Below are 19,959 nucleotides of genomic sequence, written 5' to 3'. Positions count from 1 at the left end.
CAATCATTTTCTCAGAGTTGCTGACACACATGAACAGGTGAACAGGTGAGTTACAGCAGTCTACAGTCTGAATAGCAGACAGCTGCTGTGAATTATAAACCATTGCTGTGGATGCAGCTCTGATCATAAACTCTGGAGGACCACACAAAAACGTTAGTTTTCCATTAATCCATTAAAATACTATGGAAGATTATTTTTCTAATAATCATTTTAATATATTTGAAAAGAACAGAACTTTCAATTCATGGTTAATGGCTAAAGTGTCGCTAGAAAATACAAGAAAAAGAGAAGATGAAAACAACTCAGAAAAAGCAAGAGAGGACACAAGGACACAAAGTGCTGGATTGCAGGGAAATCACCCAAATTGAAGATGACAGACATGAAGAAACACTGAACGGCAGTGTTTAAAGACTGACAATCCAAACTGCCCCGTTGCCTGCTATAAAAATTAATTATCCCTTTACCCTCTTGACACTAAAGCTTTCTACCTTTAACCACTAAAAACATCAGCAGCTACTGAACAGACAAGCAGTGTGGTACTCTTGTGAGCCCATGGGGTTTAATTTCCTTGGCAAAATTTTACCCCAAATCAGCTAGACAGTCGAGCTCAAAGAGACACACCAATCACAGCTTGAGGAGCATAGCTATCCAACTCCTCTCTCAGGCCGGTCTTGAGAGTAGGGAGATAACGTCTGTGACTGGGCACAGATATGAGGGCAGCCTGAGGAGCTACTGGGCTCCAGCCATTACAGACAGGGAAAAGTGGAGTAAGATCCTGTCCTCCAATGAAGACAACAGCAGCAGAGCTGGTGAGTGCCTCTCCTAGTTGCCACACACTAACCCTAACCGGTAGTGGAAGAAGGAGAGATGAATGAGAACCGAAACGTCAACATCAGTATTCCCAAAGAAGTCCCATTCATCACTTCCCCATCAATGGAAATGTTCAGTTTAACGTGAATTATAACAGCTCAGTAGGCTAATCTTAAAGAGGACCTATTATACTAATTTCCAGCTCTATATCTTTATTCTGGGACACCACGAGAGCAGCTTTGCATGATCCACAGATCAAATAAGTCCTTCTTCATCTTATTATGGCCCTTCATGCAGCCTCTTAGTTCACCCTCTGTCTGACACAAGCCGTTTGAGCTCTTGTCTCTTCAAGGCCCGCCTCCCTAAAAGCCCACTTTCTTCTGATTGGCCGGCTCCCTGCAGCCCACGAGGGGCAGGGAGACGCCTCTGAGCCCTGAGCACAGCGCACCGCTTCATACTGAGCCGCTGTGGTCAACTGCAGGACAGCAACAGTAACTTAGCTTGGAAAATAGAGACATGGGAACTGAATGTGGTGAACTTCCTGTTTATCAGGCCACACATGAGACAAGAAGTAGGTTGGAAAAACAATAGATGCTGCTGGAGCTGAGTGTTTCTGGGGACTGGGTCTCACTGATTACTGTACAACTTTACTCACTGATTTTGGTGAAACTCCATCATTTTATGGAGAAAAAGTTTTCTGGTTTTCCCTCTGATGTCCTCTGCCTCAACTCTCGGTGATTTACAGAGTTTCCTGATGGACAGAAAGCTTTAGAAAGTAACTGCTAACTGCTGCTAACTGTAGCTGCTGTTAGCTCAGTTTGCTCTGAGCACCAGGGGAGTGTTGGTGTTTATACCACCAGCACAGGAGCTTTGGACCACGGGGAGGAGGAGGTTTGAGTCAGATGGTTAGAGTCAGCTAACTAAGAGCATAGATATAGATATATATCTATGGCTAAGAGGACTGCTAGCTGCACAGCTAACTAGCGAACGGCAGCTACAGTTAGCAGTAGTTACTTTAGCAACAAGTAAAGCCATCTGTCCATCAAGAAACGACCACCTACCTACCTACTTTCCTTCACAACAGAAAAAGCTCTCTCTGTGAGACATACTGAACAACCTGAGTAGCGGTAAAGAGCAGTCCTAAGCAGAGCAGCCCAACAACTCAGACAGACTGAGTGGTGGATGAGTGCCCCTCTACTTCATGGCAGTGCTTTTTTTTTCTTTCTTGTTCTTCTTCTTCTTGGGTGTGCTGTCACTGCTGTGCCCTGAGCAGAATACAATCTGAGGAAATCCGGCATGTATTTTGCAATAGGTCTCACGGAAGTAATGCACAAAAAGTGAAGGGAGCGTTCTGAGCAGTCTGAAGACTGAGCTTTTGGGTCACAGGGATTACTTTTACATACGTTTTCCTCATTATTTGGCAACTTTGGTAAGGTTTAATAGGAATATCCAATATTGTAACCCTATGTATATGACAGAAAATAAGGAAAAGCATAATAGATCCTCTCTAAGAAGGCTGTTTATGTTGGTATGTACGCAGTTCCAACCAGAATCGAATGGACTATTTTTTCAGGGGAGGCAATAAAATCATTTTTAAATCAATATTCTGTGTGGATAATGTACAGTGAGCGGGTACCTCTTCAGGTTGATAAAAGATCCCAATACATAACTTCCACTTAAGGTAAATACGATGTTTAGGTGCTGGTTCTTTCCTCTGTTTATTCATCCTGACAGTAACATCATCATCATCATTATGTTCTTACCTGAAGGTCCTCCTCCATAATAGTGGGATTCATCTGGACTCAAAAAACAAAGGTTATTTATACATATATCTATTCCCTTTTATCTTTATATTAAAGCTGTACATGTTCATCAGACCTCATTCTAGATTCAGAATCCTGATCACTTATCATGTATGTTTTTACAACATAAAACTGCAGCCTTGTTTTAACAATCCTGTTTCCATCAGATATGTATGACATGTGACAACAGGTAAATCACAGGTGTTAAATAATCAAATGAAATCAGGTTCAGGTTACTGGTTCATGCTGGTTCACTGTCACACTGTTACGATTTATGGGGACACTATTAGTAACACTTTACTACTGAGACAATTCAAAATGTCTGCTGTGAAGAAAAAGGATTATTTATCACGTTAAACCACTAGATGTCAGAGTAGGAAGGAAGGAAACCTCAATAGAAACTCCTACTGAGACTTTATGAACAACCACATGTATCTTGATGAATGCACTTTGACACTTAATGATATAATGTGTGTTTGTGTTGGATATTATTATTATTATTATTGGATACAGTTGTGGTCAGCCACTGTAATTAACCCTTCTGTGTTTCAACTTTCAAATTTATATTATCATATTTTTAGATTGTTTTTCTCTGTGTTAATGAATTGTGTGAATTTCGGGTCATCTACTGAGATGAATAAAGTATTTTGAATTTAATTCTCTGACTGTGTTGAATTAAACTTATATTACTGGCCTTGATGAACAACATGTATAAATAAGACCATGTCAGTTTCAGCTGTGTTCTTTCTCATCCACTGGCAACAGTCTCTTCTCTGTCTGTGTGGTGAGGGGCGACTTGTGGTTAATTTTGTTTGTGTTAGTGGCTTCTGGAGATGTTATTGTATATATATATGTATATATATATATATATACATATATATATATGAAATTATGTTTAAAAACTGAAGACTGCAGATGTATGTTGGTTGAGCCTTTATTTCCCTTTATTTGAGTGATTTCAGTTTTAAACTTGCACTAACTGATTGTTTTGTCCACTCCAGTCAACACAACATTGACATAAATTGATATGTTGAGCTTGTTAACAAACACCTGCTTTTTTCCACATCCAGCAGTTACAGAGCAACATGAACCTTCATGTGGAGTCATGTTTATATCACCTGATGAATGGAAGTCCAATATTCTCTCTCTGTTAGCTCTGTTTTTGGTATTTGGGAAATATCTGCAGAGTTCAGTCTGATGAAACTAACAGAAGAGTTTAAAATCTGAAGTCTTACCGGGTTGATCAGGAGAGATGGCATTCATACTCTCTGAAACAATAAAAACAACATCATCATCAGATGTTAAACTCAACAGTAGTCACAGTATGTTTGTGAACTGTCTCAGTAAACTGTTTGCTCATACACTTGAGATATGATCTGGTGTATTGCTGACCGGTTACGTTTATGTGGTAAACCAGTTTTTTGTTCGCTTATCTGAGTTTTGTATGACAGACAGTTGATACTGATAATGGGATTCCTCATGGATCCATTCTAGCTCCCGGGTTTATTTTACTTATACCTGCAGGAAGCATGCATAAGCAAATTCAATTGTCATTGTCATGTCAGGTACACCAATATGCAGATGATACACAGCTGTATATATGTGTTTACTCAGGCCAGTTCTCTCAGTCATCTTATGACCTGTCTCGATGATAATTACTGACAATCAATATTTGTGTGATTAAAAAAGCATAGATTGAAAACAGAGATTCTACTTGTTGGATCAAAAGTAGAATGACAGAAACTGTCCGACCAATCAGATTCAGACATAAGTTAAAGATGTGTGAGGGGTTTTAGACTCTTACATAAACTTTATTTCTCATTTTAACAAAAAGAATATGTATTTTTAATCATAGTAACATCTCCAAAGTTAGAACATTTTAATTTAAAACAAATCTGAAATGTTGATTCATGATTTTAATAACAAGTCATTAAGATTATAAACAATATTCACAGCTGAATCTGTGAAATTATTCAAGTGGACAGTTTGTGACTCACCTGTAGGGGCTTCATCAGATGTGGAGTCTTTATCTGACAGGCCGGGAGGACAGACAGGTGAGACAGACAGAGGCAGAGACAGGGTTAGAGGACAGACAGACATGCCTAGTATATCTATGATGGGAGACAGACAGATGATATACCTGTCGACATGGCTTGTATTCCAGCATCTGCAAACACAAAATAGTTTCATTAAACCAATACATCAGCCAAATTACCTGTCAATCAAACTGTAATGTCATCTGATTTACTCTCAGTCAGATTGTAATCTGATCATCAATCAAAACAGATATTACTTGATGAGTTTTAATCAGATTAGATTTAATCTCACCGTTGGAGTCGAGGTCTCCCTCCACCAGCAGGACGAACAGAGAGAACAGAAGAACAACGTTTCTGCAACACAAATCCAACCTTCAGTCTGAGAACCTTTCTGTCCTCTCGGGGCCACCATACAAAGGTCAGCAACATAACAGTAAAAAAACAAAAAAACTGTCCAAAGCTCAAAATATAAGGTTTGTTTTATTTAATAATCATACATTTGTTATAAAGTTTGGAAATTGAATTGTTATTAAATGTGTTTTTAACTTTCAAATGTGAATTCAGTTTGATGAAAAATGACATGATGACACGCCTCTGATGTCACATTCGATTATTATTTTAATTGTTTTACTTTTGAAAGTTTCTGAAACTGAACTTGAATACAAATTCCATATAACAGAGGTTCAAATTAAGTTCAAATTCTTAAATTTCAACATTTAAGGTACAATTTACAATTATGAAATACAATTTTAAATGTATTAAATATAGGTTGCACAGAAGCTGTTGACCTTTGATCTTCAAAACCTAACTACTTAAACAGACTTGACAAACACAATGGGAGCTCAACAAACACACACACACACACACACACACACTAACCACTAACACTAAAACTGTGAACTCATGTAACAAACGCTAAAGTTAATGTCAAAAATTAAACAAATATCAAAGATAACTTTTCACAGATTCACTCACTGATGTTTCCGTCTCCTGTTTCTGTCTCAGCGTATGATTTTGTTTGTTTGTTTTCTCCTCCATGTCTGTGGGGCATTGCATTGTGGGACGACAGAGATCTATCTACAGGCTGCTGTTTGTTGTACAGTGTAAACAGAAACACACAGAGGAGAAAATGGACATACCTGGTGAGCATGTTGCTGTGAGGTCAGACAGGTCCCTGGATCAGTACGACAGGTAGGCAGACAGGTGAGTGTTACAGTACTTCAGTATTGCACTGCAGGAATCTTCTGGCTCTGAGCATCTGGCACGGCGGTTTATATATCTGCCTAAATGTCACCAGGACAGAGGACGGACCAGAGAGTGTGTGTGTGTGAGTTTCAGGTTTCTGTGTTAATGTTCGGTTGGAGTAGGTGAAGAAGACTCCCACACAGGTTAGTATTTCTGTGTTTGTGAGGACCCCGAACATAAACTCATCCTAAACTCAAGTCTAACTTTAGACAAAGGTGCCCTAGTTACCATTCCTATTCATTCTATAACCCTGCATAGCTGACCGATTCAAGAATTTTAGAGATCTTTGATTGATTCAGAAATTCTAAATGGATTCAAAACCTTGGAAGATAATAACTTTACACGTTAACTGATTTTTGATGAAGGCTTTAGTACGTCAACTCTGAAGGAGTAACAAGAATGTCCTGAAGTTAGTGAGTAGTCTCACCCTATAGAAATGTCCTCACATTCTAGAAATGTCCACACCTTATTGAAATGTCCTCACCTAATAGAAATGCCCTCACCTAATAACAATGTCTCCACATGATAGAAATGTTCTCACTCTATAAAAATGTCCCCACAATATAGAAATGTTCTCACTCTATAGAAATGTCCCATTATAGAAATGTCCTCACTCTGTAGAAATGTCCCCACATTATACAAATGTCCTCACCTCATAGAATGTCCCTATAGAAATGTTCTCACTATATACAAATCTCCTCATCTTAGTGTAAACCTCAAATGATAGAAATACAGAAACAGACACACATTCTGAATCTTTGTGGAGTTTCCTGACGTCCTCACAGTTCAGGGAATCCCCCTCTAACAAACACACACTGTGAGTCTGAACATTAGCAGCAGGTCGAGTTACCACAGAACACCGAATCCTTCAGACTGAGATCCCTCTGATAGAACCTGAAGAACAATCAGAGCAGAACAATGACGCTTCACCTGGAAGACCTGAACTTCTTCAGACCAGAACCAGACCAGATCCTCTATACGAAGTATCTCAGATTAGAAATCAGTATTTATGCTGATATTTATATTGTTATCAGTATTATTTAATGTTCAGGAGACGTCAGAGGTGTCCTCACCTGTCAGAAGTCTCAGTCTGATGAAGGACAGAGACTTTCTATGGGAGGATAGACAGTTATTGATGACATCGATGAACTTGGAAATGAAAAGATATAATTTTGACCAAAATAGACTGAGACTGAGCTTGTGTTGGACACTGAGGTCCTCAAAACCCGTCTGGTCCAGAACCTGTTCAAAGTTTCCATCATGATGACGGGAGGACACACATGTAGAGCTCAGAGTACAGACAGACCCCTGATTAAGTATTAACCTGTCCAATTTTATTAAAGCAAAGTGTCTCTTTTAGGGAGAATTGATTGCCTTTGTTGGGGAAATCCACAGGTAGTTTGGATAAACGAATGATAATAAAAGCGTAAGGCATGCAGCACTACTACTAGTCCAAAAACAGACACAGCAAAGTAAGATTAAAAGCAAACTATGGAAACAATAGACACACAGACACACACACACACACACACACACACACAGCTGCAGCAAAAACATTAGACATATAAATGCATACAAATATATTTATATTAGTACAAAAGATTTATTATTATTATTTGTAATTGTAGTAACAGAAGGTAAAAAGGTTTTGTCAGTGTGGAAAATGCAGGTAATATAGGTGTGTGTGCGTGTACAGGTTAGCAGGTAGAATGGCTTCTGTCCCCGGAGATCCCCTCACACACACAAACACACACAGTGATAATGGTGGTGGTGGGGGGTGGTGGGTGTTGTGTGGTATTTGAGTATCAAAGCCTCTTCTGTCTGAAAACGTATTTCTGTGTAAATGGAGAGTCGACTGAACGGCTGAAGAAGCTTTTTAAAGCAGCGCTGCTTCATTCAGTCAGCGCTGCGGCTTTGAAACACTGTAAGGTCAGATTTACATGTTTATAGAGCTTCCATCCATTAATCAGTCCACCATCCTTTCATCCATCCATCCCTTCATCCTCTGTCTGTCTGAGGGCGTCCCACAGGAGGATGGTCGGATCTGAAACACAGGGCGACTGTAAAATAACATTTCTGAACACCTTTTATACCTGAAATAATCACTGTTAATGTGAGGTGGTTTACATTAGACCCTGGACCATCAAAAATAATATAGACTGGTACGGACTAGTAGAGAACATTACAGACAAGTAGAAATGTGTAAAGACCAATTGAGAATATTAGAGACAAGACTGGTAAAGACCGGCACGGAACATTAGAGACAAGCAGAGACTGGTAGACTAGTAGAGAACATTTGAGGGAGGGAACTGGAGATAAGTGAACTTTGTAAAATTAAGCTAACTTGATTTACAGGTACATCTCCCTCGTCACGTCAATTCCAAATATCAAAACAATCTTTGTGAAAACGACTGGCAGCGAATGGATCTGAAGATTTCACTCTTTACATATCAAACACTATATGGTGTCAACACCAACCGACCCAGACTGGAGCCAACCTGCTCCAACAGATTCTTCACTACATGAACAGCAGTGTGAACAGCATTGTTGTTTTTCCTTTGACCACAGATACTTGTAAACACACCCAACACTGATGTCACCTGTACATCACTGCAGCACGGTGAGAAGTTAAACACTGGAGGTCAGTAAAAACTAATTTTACAGAGGGGTTCATTTACTCAAGAACCTCGCGAGTCTTTGGTGCGAGGTTCTTCTGGTGCTATTGTAAAAACCAATAGAGATCAATAGAGTTTAAATGATTAGTCAATTTACTGACACACAGAAAACTAATAATCAACTATTAATTAATGAATACTTTATTCCATAATTTTTCTCTGTATCTCAGTAAACTGACAGAAAAAGACAGTTGAAGACATGACTTTGGACTTTTTTTCACTGTTCTATGATGTTTTTTTAGACAAAACAAGTAATTCATTAATCAAGAAAGCAGTCGACAGACAAATCAAGAATAATAATAGTTGTTGGTTGCAACCCTTCAGTTGAAAATCACTGAAATATTTCCTTGTCTCTCTCCACCGACCACAGATCTGATCTGTCTCAGCCGACTGAGAGGTTAAAAGTCAAACTGCTTCAAGGTGGAGCTGGCTGTTTACCAGATGTGTCACATGACCAGACAGGACAACCTTATAAGGACGTGTCCTCTGAGATGTTTTAGTTCTTTTCATTAAAGTGAAGAATTCAGACTGTCTTTAGTTTTCTGGATGGAAACTGATCTTTAATGTGAGAGGGCATACGTTCGGCTGGACGGCGGAGAGCCGGAGTGTCTGCCAGCAGAGTAATAAGTCTCATCTCTCAGATCTCCATCAGCAGGATGAATTACAGACATACCAGACAGGATCACTGTATGAAACTGATCCGGGATCAGCTGATATGAAACTGAAGCACACTGTGTCTGTCTGCATCAACTCATCTATTCTGAAACAACACTAACCGATCAGACACTGTGGAAACTGGTCAGGTTTATTTTACATTCAATTTACTGTCAGGTTCAGTTTAAGACGTTCAGTTTAAGACACAATCAGTCTGAACGGAACTCCAGTTAAAAATCAGGTTAATTTTACCTGTTTGAATGTCACTTTGAACTTTCCATGTTAGAAAGAAAAACACATTGAACCAAAAGACTGAACCAACAGAAACTGAATACAGTTTCTGTTGGTTCAGTCTTTCTTAAAACTTTGTTTAAAACAAAAGTTTGTGTTTACAGTCAGTATTTCTTATTAAAACTATGTTGAATGTGTTTCCATTGTCGTAAAACATTTGTAAAGATGATTTTTAGAACATTTTAAAACCTGCAGTTTTTACAGTACTCGGCAGAGGTGTAGTGCTATGAGTTTCAGTTCCGGAGCCACTGATGACGTTTCAATGATTGACGTCTCGTTTCAAAGGTTATGTAACAACTGTTGTTGTGGTGGCCCATTTACATACATTAGTCAGCTATAACTGACCACAAGATCAAATGTTAGACTGACTGTATGAATAGTTTCATCATGTTGACAATATTACTTGGCAGTTATATGTGTATCTGTATTAACTGTGAATATTCTATATCCTCACTTTGTAAAAAAAGTGGCGCAGCGTGGTTCCAGTGTGCTCCAGCAGCACTACACCTATGGTACTTTATTTGTTGTGGAGGTTTATCAGAGCTCACTGAGACTTCCTGTCACTCACACAAATACAAATATTTGTTTATAACGGCTATATAAAGGTAAAGTTGGAACAAACAAACAGTTCGCAATCAGACAGTAAAAACATTCAGGAGCTGAGAGGAGAAATATAATGAATAAAGATATTAAATCATCAAGAAGAATGTGGGTCTGAACAGAAAAGAAACAGAACATCATTATATTTGCATGGTTTCAGTCTGATAAAAAGGACACAACATATTTCTTAAAAAGTTTGATAAAATGATAATTCATATTTATTTTGACAGTGCCAGATATGTGATATTACTCTCATTAAGAAGAACAGATTGTTAATATTGAGTGTTACAATATTATTCATCATTGTCAATTAGAAAACCAGTTTATAGACTAATTTAATAGCTGGACTGGTGTGGAGCAGCAGTGCATTGTTGGAGACACTGAGCTCTGAGGGGATGTTATCAAAGATGCTTCATAACAGAAGATGACGCATTACAAGCTGCACCAGTGGTACTTTATAACATCAAGTATATATATATTGAACCCAGGATAAATCACACAACTTCAAATGCAATTTTGTGGTTGTTTTATTGTCTTTTCTGCTACTTTCTTATTGTGAAATAAAAAAAAAGATGAAGGCTGGTTTTCATTGAAAGGAATTGTTTCCAATTCACCAAAAAAAGAAGCTGTTATTTTTCAAAGCAAATAAAAAACAATTCCAGTATTATTCCAGCACAAATACTGCAATGATAAGACAAATGCAGCAGTGGCCACTCTATGAGGAAAAGAAAACATAAAAACACTCCCTTCCCTATACAATCACTATGCAGTGCTTAGCTAGAAGCTACTTCCTTTTACAGAGGATTTACAAAATGTGCCCACTGTTAAATATATTAGACAAATAAAAATACAAAACAGCAAATCAGTAATAATCCTCAAACAGTTTCCTACCTAACTCAAGGATAACGAGTTCCAGTGGAACATATGTAATGTTTTCATTTCACAAGCATCAGCAATCCTGAAACCAACATTTGCACAAAATGTGGATTTCCAACCAGAATTTGATAAGTACATCAGACACCAGTGAACCAACATATCACTGTATTCCACTAAATAATTCTTCAACAACACATGAGTGTTCTCATCATTTGGCAACAGCAGCCGTTCCTTCCTATATTTTACCGGCGCCCCCTGACCCCTGAGCAAGCGTGCTGCTCCACAAGATGGTGAAACTACACCCACTGCTGTCCAAAGTCAACATCAACTGCCGCACTACTGCAGCAGAGGATTTTATTTCCTGCATATATTCATTTATATTTGTGCTTTTACCACCTGGTTACAATATTATACATACATATCTGAAATTAAAGCTTTTTTAAATCATCACTGAATAAATTAGTAAATATCAAAGTCTGACTGAATGTTTGTTTTTCCTCCTGAAAACTTTCATTTACTTAGTAGATTCACATCTCCACCTGCTGACTTACAGTAAAAAAAGACTACAAATTCTACACTGTAAAATCAGGAGTCTTGAAATGAAACACCAGATCTTTTTACTTTTATGTTTATACATCAGAACATGAAGTTTCCAGCTGACTTCAGTAACACTGTGAGGAGGAAAATCCAACCTGAATGTAAAAGAACCAAAAACATGAAGATAATTGTAATTATTGAAAGATCAAAACAGAATTAACATCCTCTGAGTTTAATGTTTGAGAAAAGACAGTCAGTTTTAGGAAAATACCTTTAAGTATTTTAAATCATTGATCTCAGTGTGTTTGTCTCTCAGAGGAGCTGCTAAGCTAAGCTAAGCTAAACTAAACTAAGCTCACAGAAAACGTTTACAGCGACTGCCAGCACAAATACTGCACTGACATTTGGTCTGAATCTGTTAAATTCAACTGAATGCATTTCAGGAAGATGATTCACTCAACACTAATTTAAACTGTTCAAATATTATCTGTTCACATTACATTAAAATAAACAGTAAAATTACATTAAAATAAATAGTAATGGTTAGGCTAACATATAAAACGCAAACAAGTAAATAAGCACACAGTAGTCACAGTAACAAATTAAATAATTCAGAACATAAAAACATTAAATTATTATTCAAACTGTGAAGAACATCAAGAGCAATCGATTGAAGGGGTAATATAATGTTACAATGTCAGATATTCAGTCTGTCTGAGTTATTCGACTGCTCTGCTCAGGACTACAGCTAACTGTAGCTGCCGTTAGCTAGTGGTCCTATTAGCTAGCTGACTCTAACCATCTGACTCTTGGAACCCGGTCTGAAAACCTCCTCCTTGTGGTCCAAAGCTTCTGTGCTAGCGGTGTAAAAACTAGAAGCTTTACAGTTTATCTGTAGAAAATCCCGCTGGTTTCTGAACCGAATTTAAGAGAACACTTTAATAACTAAGGTTTAACGTCATCGTGTGTTTATGACATTTGTAAGTTTTCAAATCAAATAAATAATAAATTACAAGATTTCTTTACGGAGTTTGGTGCTACAGCAGATGTGATGTTATCTGATAAACTGGTCTTCGTTGGCTCAGCTGATAATCAAAGTGATCGATAAAGTGGTCAACACTGTCACTCCAACAGTTCCTACATGTTATTAGTGACGTCATAACAGGATTGAAGACTATCTATAATTGACATGTTGATAAGGTCTGTGCACATACACAGAACTTCCTTCTGAAACACCTCTTTTCTTTTTTCCTACCGGTGTTCCTTCCGTTTATATCGCCGCCATGTTGTCTCTGATGTGACGCAGAAATATGACGCATGTATAGCCGGAAGCTACCCAGAGCGCACACGTCCTGTCTGCAGAGTACCGTGAGTTTATTTTTATTGACTTTAAATACATTTTTCTCATTAACTGCGGATTTAATTGTTTGTTTATTATCAGCGGGCAGATTTCAATACAGTCCGTGTTTCTGGCTGGTTCCGGTTTATCTCAGACTGATAGAGTGATGTTTTATTTAACTTAATAGCTGTTAGCGGCTAACAGCTAACGTTAGCGGTTAGTACAGAATAAAAACTGTTGAACATCAGAAATGGCCCGTGTGTTTCTCCTGATGCTAGTCTGCTCTGTTTCATCTGTAAGTCACTGATATAACCGCGACCGCTCCCAACAATTATTTAGCTATTTTTTATATATAAATTAAACCAACTGAGTTAATTTTTGCGTATGCCCACGTTCATCAAATAGAAAAACTCATAATTTGTAAAATTGTAAGGGTTTTATCAATATTTTGTTGGACAATGGACACTGCAATTATAAAGTGAAAATGTCTATTAGGTGCAGCAGGAGTCAGATTTCACTTATCACGTAGTCTGACTCACTGAATGTAGGCTGTTGGGATAAGTCTGCCATTCTCCTCCCCTTCTGTGTCCTAGAGGACTGTGATTGGTTTAAAGAAACACAAACAAGCCAGACCGTTTTTCACCTATCCCAGAATGATAATGGGTTGAGGCAGACTTTTCTCAGAAGTATGGAGACAGGTCTAGCTATACGAGAGTGAGTTGACTGACAAGACGATGGCGGAGGATTTGGTGTCAAAGCCAAAAGCAAAAGTGCATATTTGGAAATATTTCGGATTTAAACTCAATGGTAATATGGAACCTGATAACATTAATGAGGCAATCTGTAAACTTTGTCCGATGAAGGTGGCAACATCTGGAGGCAACCCCTTTAATCTACACACCTTCAAGCACACTGCCGGGCCCCACAGCAAAATCTCAACTGGAGAGGCCCTAAATATAAGAGGGACAGTGTGAGGTGGACCGCATACACTAATGAAGTCACCAAATATATCTGCAAAGAAATGATGTCTTTGAAAAGCAATCATTCAGAGACCTTTTAAAGTGCCATTGAGGAAAATTGTGTTTTGTGACATTGGGCTATGTTATTGAAACTTTGATAAAATTGACCTTAACCACACTCACCCCCAGTATGAGGTACCAGGGTGGACATATTTTTCCCCAACAGCCATCCCGTGCGCCTACACCCGTGTCACCCTTGTGTCCCATGTAGTCGGTAACACCGGTTGTTGTCATGACTTTATTAACTGGTGGGAAAATGTCCTGTTTAACTACCATCTCCTGATTTCTTCCTGTTTGTGTGTTTTCAGTGTGAACGATGGAGCTTCAGTCTGTCAGGACAGAAACAGTGAAGGAGGAAGGGGTGACTCCAGGAGGAGGAGGAGGAGGACAGAAGGCAGGGATGAAGAGGAGACATGAGGAAGAGGAAGCCTCACCCACCAAGAAGCTGGTAGACTTACTTACTGATTATTAATCATTTTGATCGTATCTGATAGATTATTGATAGTCTTAAGTGATTGATGACGTGTTATTGATCTGTCAGGTGACTGATCACAGTGTGAAGGTGGCGAGTCACTACAACAGGCTGCAGGAAGTCGGTCTGGCTGCGCGAAGTCGAAGCAGAATCTTTTTCATGAGGAACTTCAACAACTGGCTGAAGAGCGTCCTGATCGGTAAGTGATCATCAACATTGTTTTACAGAAGAAAAATGCCTAAAACACCTGAACACACCTGGCGAACACTGATGAAAGTGAAAGTTGATCGGCCGTTTGTTTGATTGACAGGTGAGATCCTGGAGCAGGTGCGGGGGCCAGGGTCTCAGAAGGTGTCTGTGTTGGACCTCGGCTGTGGGAAAGGAGGAGACCTGCTGAAGTGGAAGAGGGGAGGGATCAGTCACCTGGTCTGTGCAGGTAATCTTACAGATACTGCTCGTCTGGTGTTTAATCTCTTGGTGCTTGTCACGAGGCAGTGAGGGGAACTTCCTTCCATACAAGCCACCGTAAAATCCTGCACCACTCTGGACCATTGGCTCCCCTGTCACTCTGAGGACTCTGTGGTCCCTCTTTTGATCAGACTCTTCTGATCCCAAAGTGGTGGAATGAGCTCCCCACTGAGGTTAGGACAGCAGGCTCACTGCAGGCTGAAATCAGTGTTTTAGAGTGCATGCACAGACACCACGATAGACCTTACAGACGACTCCTTTAGGAATAAAAATGTTGAAGCTCTTGTTGCTTTTGTTTTTGTTTTTCTGAAGACACTTTTAATGTTTTGAGGGGGATCAACTTCCAGTTTTTGATCACATCTAGCTCTCGTTCCTGTGGAGGATAAGTTACTTTATTGTAAGACGCTTTGAAATGAATATACTCTAATTAGTTCTAATGTTAATAATGCTTTGCAGAAGTTGGTACAACACTAACTGATTATCAATGTTTTATTTCAGATATAGCAGGAGTGTCTGTGGAACAGTGTCAGAGTCGGTACGAAGACATGAAGAAGAAAAGTCACGTTAATGAGAACATCTTCAGCGCTCAATTTATCACTGCAGACTGTACCAAGGTAAAACTACAACTCCTAGATCAGTTTTATCACTGTACCAAGGTAGAATTACAACACCTAGATCAGTTTATCACTGTACCAAGGTAGAACGTAGGGATGCAAAGTTTGATTGTATTTTTCTGACCGATAGCCAACCCTTGTTAACCGATCATTAAGTGTTAACTGACGAGATAAAAATGTACTATTTAGATTGGATGAATGTCTGTAACCCCTGTAAAAAATGACCATTAGGCCTATTACAAAGGTGTTTTTTATAAGGAAGGGCTTATTTTTATATGTGCAGCACAAACACCACCAGAACATGAGGATTCACACATAAACACATTGAATCCTCCAGGGTTGAGACTGCTGTATAGAACATTTAGGCATAATGGCCTGGATCTCCTGTGTAGAAAAATATTTTATAACTTATTAAAATAGATAGGTTAGAAACAGTAACCAGACTTTTGTAATAGTCTAATTAATGATCAAAAACAGCTGACAGGTGTACAGGTTAACAAAAGAGAAACTTGTAGTCAGACCTCAGTCAGAGTAAAATAAACAGGCCAGGCCTACCTCAGTCCTGACTCAAGGACAGCTTGTTCACCGGTTTTTATTCAGAAATATCAACGTGTCAACATGCTGGGGGGTTAGTCTGGTGACTGTGAGACCTGCGGCAGAGAATTCCTGCTCAGATGGTCCCGATGTCCGCGAAACTCATAGACAACGCCTCGCTAGAGCGGCCAGCATCAGGAAGAGCGTCTGAATACTTTTGTGCTAGTGAAGAGGATCCAATGAGGGGGGACTGTCTCTCATACAGGAGTCCACCTCTGCCTCTGGGTCATAAGTTGTATGAGGGGGGCTGTAGTCTCTCAGGAGAAACATCATGGCTATTCATTCATTTTTTTTAACTGATGGTATTAAAAATTATTAACTATTAATTATTAAGTAAAATTTTATGAACATGGCTTGTAGAACTACAACTCCTAGATCAGTTCATCACTGCTGACGGTGACTCAGTGGTTAAAGTTTCATTTTTAGGTTAGGTTTTGTGGTAATATGGGGTGGAGTCACAGATTAAATGAAACATTTATTTGGATGATAAAGTTTTCGTGTGTCCCTTCCAGGTCTCCGTAGTTTCTTCTCGTACTCTGAATCAGTTTCAAACAGTAGACACGTAACTATAACTGCTTTGACCTGTGTGTGTATAGGAGGTTTTGTCGGAGAAGCTGGATGACCCTGAGCTCATGTTTGACATCTGCAGCTGTCAGTTTGTCTATCATTACTCTTTTGAGAGTGAACAGAAGACTGACATGATGCTGAGAAATGCCTGCGAGCGTCTGAAACCCGGAGGTTTCTTCATCGGAACGACGCCAGATGCCTTTGAACTTGTGTAAGAACAAAGATTGTGTATAACAATAGGCTGTGTTTTCTGCTTCATCCCGACAGGACGTTTAGTGACTGATAGTTTTATTCTGTGAAATAATCATATGATGAATGTAACACTATATGAACCTGTGCAGAGCTTGTTAATGTGACTTTGTTTTTGCAGATAGACAAAGATTAGTTTAGAATAACAATGTCAATGCCTCTCATCAGTCCTTTTTCTGCTCCTCCTCGGCAGTAAACGTGTGGAGGCGTCGGACTCTCTGTCGTTTGGTAGCGAGGTTTTTAAAGTTTCCTTCCAGTCTAAAGGTTTCTATCCTCTGTTCGGATGTCAGTATCACTTCAGCCTCGAGGACGTCGTAGATGTTCCCGAGTTCCTTGTCTACTTTCCTCTTTTTGAACAGTAAGATTTTATTTTTAGTATTAACATTTCACTGAGACATTGTAATGTCGGAAATGTTTCTGTGATGATATGAAACACAAAATAAATCAGTGCCGTTTCATGGCTGTTGAAGTCTGTTCAGAAGATGTTTAACTGATGAGAAGAACAACTGCTGACATGAACGTGAACAGCCCTTAACTGTAAAAGTACTGCAGAGACTCTGTCACTCTACTGTAAAATGACTTCATTGGTTCTACTGTGACTCTACTCTGCTGACTCCACTGTAAAGACTCTACTTGTCCCTCTGTGTTTGTGTCAGCATGGCAAAGCGTTACAACATGCGTCTGGTGTTGAAGCAGAGATTCTCTGAGTTCTTCAAAGAGAAAGTGAAGAAGGAACATCATCGCAGTCTCATGATGAAGATGATGGCTCTGGAGGTAAAACCTGTTAATTATAAATCAATAAGATAAATAATAATCACATTGTTAATCATCATCATAATAATCAATAATACTGTAACTGTCAAGGTTCATAAACAAAACAATGTTTTTGTTTTGCTAATCATTATTAGGCACTATATACATTAAATATAATAAAAACCCTGCTGCATTTGAATAGTTGTTAACATGTAGTTGAATAGTTTGTTGTATTTTCAGCCGTTTCCCAGTGAAGATGGAGGTCGACAGGCCGCAGACAACAGAGGAGAGTACTGCCATGCTAAAGAGCACAGCGACAGAGCTGGAGTCAAACTACCATTGGTGGGTCTCCTGACAGCACACAGTCTGGTTCCTACTGGTTCAGTGTGGTTTGGCCTGCCTGGCTTCTGTTTGGTCTAACAGTGTTGTTTGTTTGTGTGCAGGGCACTCTGAGCAGATCTGAGTGGGAAGCAGCCAGTAAGTTTCTTTAGATTTACTGCTACAATTTAATCATCACATTAACTTCACTGTTACAGCTTAATGGTTAGGTTTGTCATCACATCTAAACTGGTGTTTGAACAGATCCAGTTAGTAATCCAGAGGTGATAGAAACCTTAGTGCCTTCATCATCCTTCTGTGATGAAGATGAGCAGTTATGATTGAGTTTTACTATCAGTCACATCTAAATGAACTCAGTAAACATGATTCTGGTTCAGGTGAAAACACTTTAAGATTTAAAAAGTCACAGTTAATAAATTCAGAAAGACTAACTGAGATGTTCATGGGTTAGAAACAAACCTGCAGAATAACGTCAACAGGTATCAGGTAATAATAACCAGGTGAATTAATACATTTACACATAATAGACGTAATGACAGGGGACTCCTGACTCGGCTAAATAACTGTCCGTTTATAACAAACTAAAACCATAACCTGAGGTCTCTGTTCTGTCCAGGTATCTACCTGGTGTTTGTCTTTCAGAAGATGTCCTGATGCTGAAAATAAGTTCTTCTTATGTAGTTTGTGAACTGACCTGCTGCTCATCAGCTCATCTGTTCTCCATCTTGTTTGTACAGTGTTTACCTGTTTTCTGTTTTTGATAAACTATGAACAGTGTTGGGTTTGTTGTAGAAATTAATTAAAACTAAATTTAAAGTCAGTTCTTGTTGTCTATTTTTCTTCTTCTGAATAAAAAGTGAGAACAATAAAGTGTCTTGAATTAGAACAATAATGTTTCTGGGGGGGGTTGAAGAATTGGGTTAGGGGTTAGGTTAGGTTAAAAGCGCAGCGTTCCGTAGGAGCGCTGCAAGGGGCACTGGCTCTCGGGTGTTAAAAAACTTTGTATAAAAACCTCGATAAAAGTCAATAAAATTGTTTATAAAAGCCCTGTGGGTGTGTTTTTTTGTTTTTATTTAATTTTTTTAAAAAGTGTGTGGGGTGTAACTGGCCCGCTGAACAGGTGCAACAGTGGGAATGACTAAGTTAACAAGGTCCTCAGGCCTCCCCGGGTCTCTGAGGAGGTATGTGTTGTAACCCATACCTGTGGTGACCCATTAAAAAGACCTTAGTAAATACGTTAAAAGTACAGTGCCAAAACTGACAAGGTTGTACAAAATAAGTGTTAGTAAAAGTATAAGTGCTAAAATATGGGGTTAAGAAAATGATAAGAAATGTGTTTTAAAAAACAGTGCTTGAATAAAACAATACACACAATAATAAAATGATATATATACAATAAAAATACTCATAATAATCATTAAAAAAAAAACGAGTGAATAAAAGGTATAAAATCCTTTGTATAATCAAATGTCAGCTTCAGCAGTGTAATTAAAAACATGACAATCCAGGTCTGATGAGTACTATAAAAAAATCATGGAAGGAAAGGAACAAAAGCAGTGGGAGTAGGGGGGGGGGGGGGGGGGGGGGGTTAGGGCCCCACCTCCTATGGCAGGTGGTGCTCGGACCCTCCCCCAGTTGGCTCCCTGGTATTGTGGTCCTGTGGGTTTGCCGTAGCGCACCTCGGACCACTCATTTCCCCATCCGCCCATGATGGGTGCGATGGAGGAGTCAACGAAATGTAATTTCTATGTTTTTTTTAACTTAAATGAAAATAAAAGCTGTTTTTAATGAAAATAACATTTAGTTTTGCAGAAGAAACAAATAAAAGAAAAAAAATAAAAGAAAATAAATTTCTTGAATGTTTAAATCATATTAGTGTGCCTATGTGGCGAAGTTTCGGCCTAATGTAGGTCTTCTTCAGGCCAACGCACACACCAAAATAACAAACCAACAACAAGCGGCTGTAATGCAGTCAAGGTAATGCAGTCAAGGTGTTGCTTCTCCAGTTGTCAGAGTAAG

The 19,959-nt window shown here is 38.9% G+C and overlaps 1 protein-coding gene across 1 annotated transcript; it reads left to right on the top strand.

Annotated features, from left to right (window-relative positions):
- Positions 1-12,830: 12,830 nt before the first annotated feature.
- rnmt (RNA (guanine-7-) methyltransferase) lies at positions 12,831-18,979 on the top strand. The gene is made up of 11 exons (XM_070921772.1): positions 12,831-12,894; positions 14,193-14,332; positions 14,426-14,555; positions 14,667-14,792; positions 15,323-15,438; positions 16,629-16,810; positions 17,042-17,206; positions 17,505-17,622; positions 17,842-17,943; positions 18,045-18,078; positions 18,557-18,979. Exons 2-11 carry the CDS (start codon positions 14,201-14,203, stop codon positions 18,592-18,594), a joined length of 1,143 nt encoding a protein of 380 aa, XP_070777873.1. The 5' UTR covers positions 12,831-12,894; positions 14,193-14,200; the 3' UTR covers positions 18,595-18,979.
- Positions 18,980-19,959: the final 980 nt, after the last annotated feature.

Source organism: Enoplosus armatus, chromosome 16, assembly GCF_043641665.1.
Source record: "Enoplosus armatus isolate fEnoArm2 chromosome 16, fEnoArm2.hap1, whole genome shotgun sequence".
Taxonomy (NCBI): Eukaryota; Metazoa; Chordata; class Actinopteri; order Centrarchiformes; family Enoplosidae; genus Enoplosus; species Enoplosus armatus.
The sequence above is the reverse complement of the archived record's forward strand: the minus strand, read 5'-3'. Positions and strand labels throughout refer to the sequence as shown.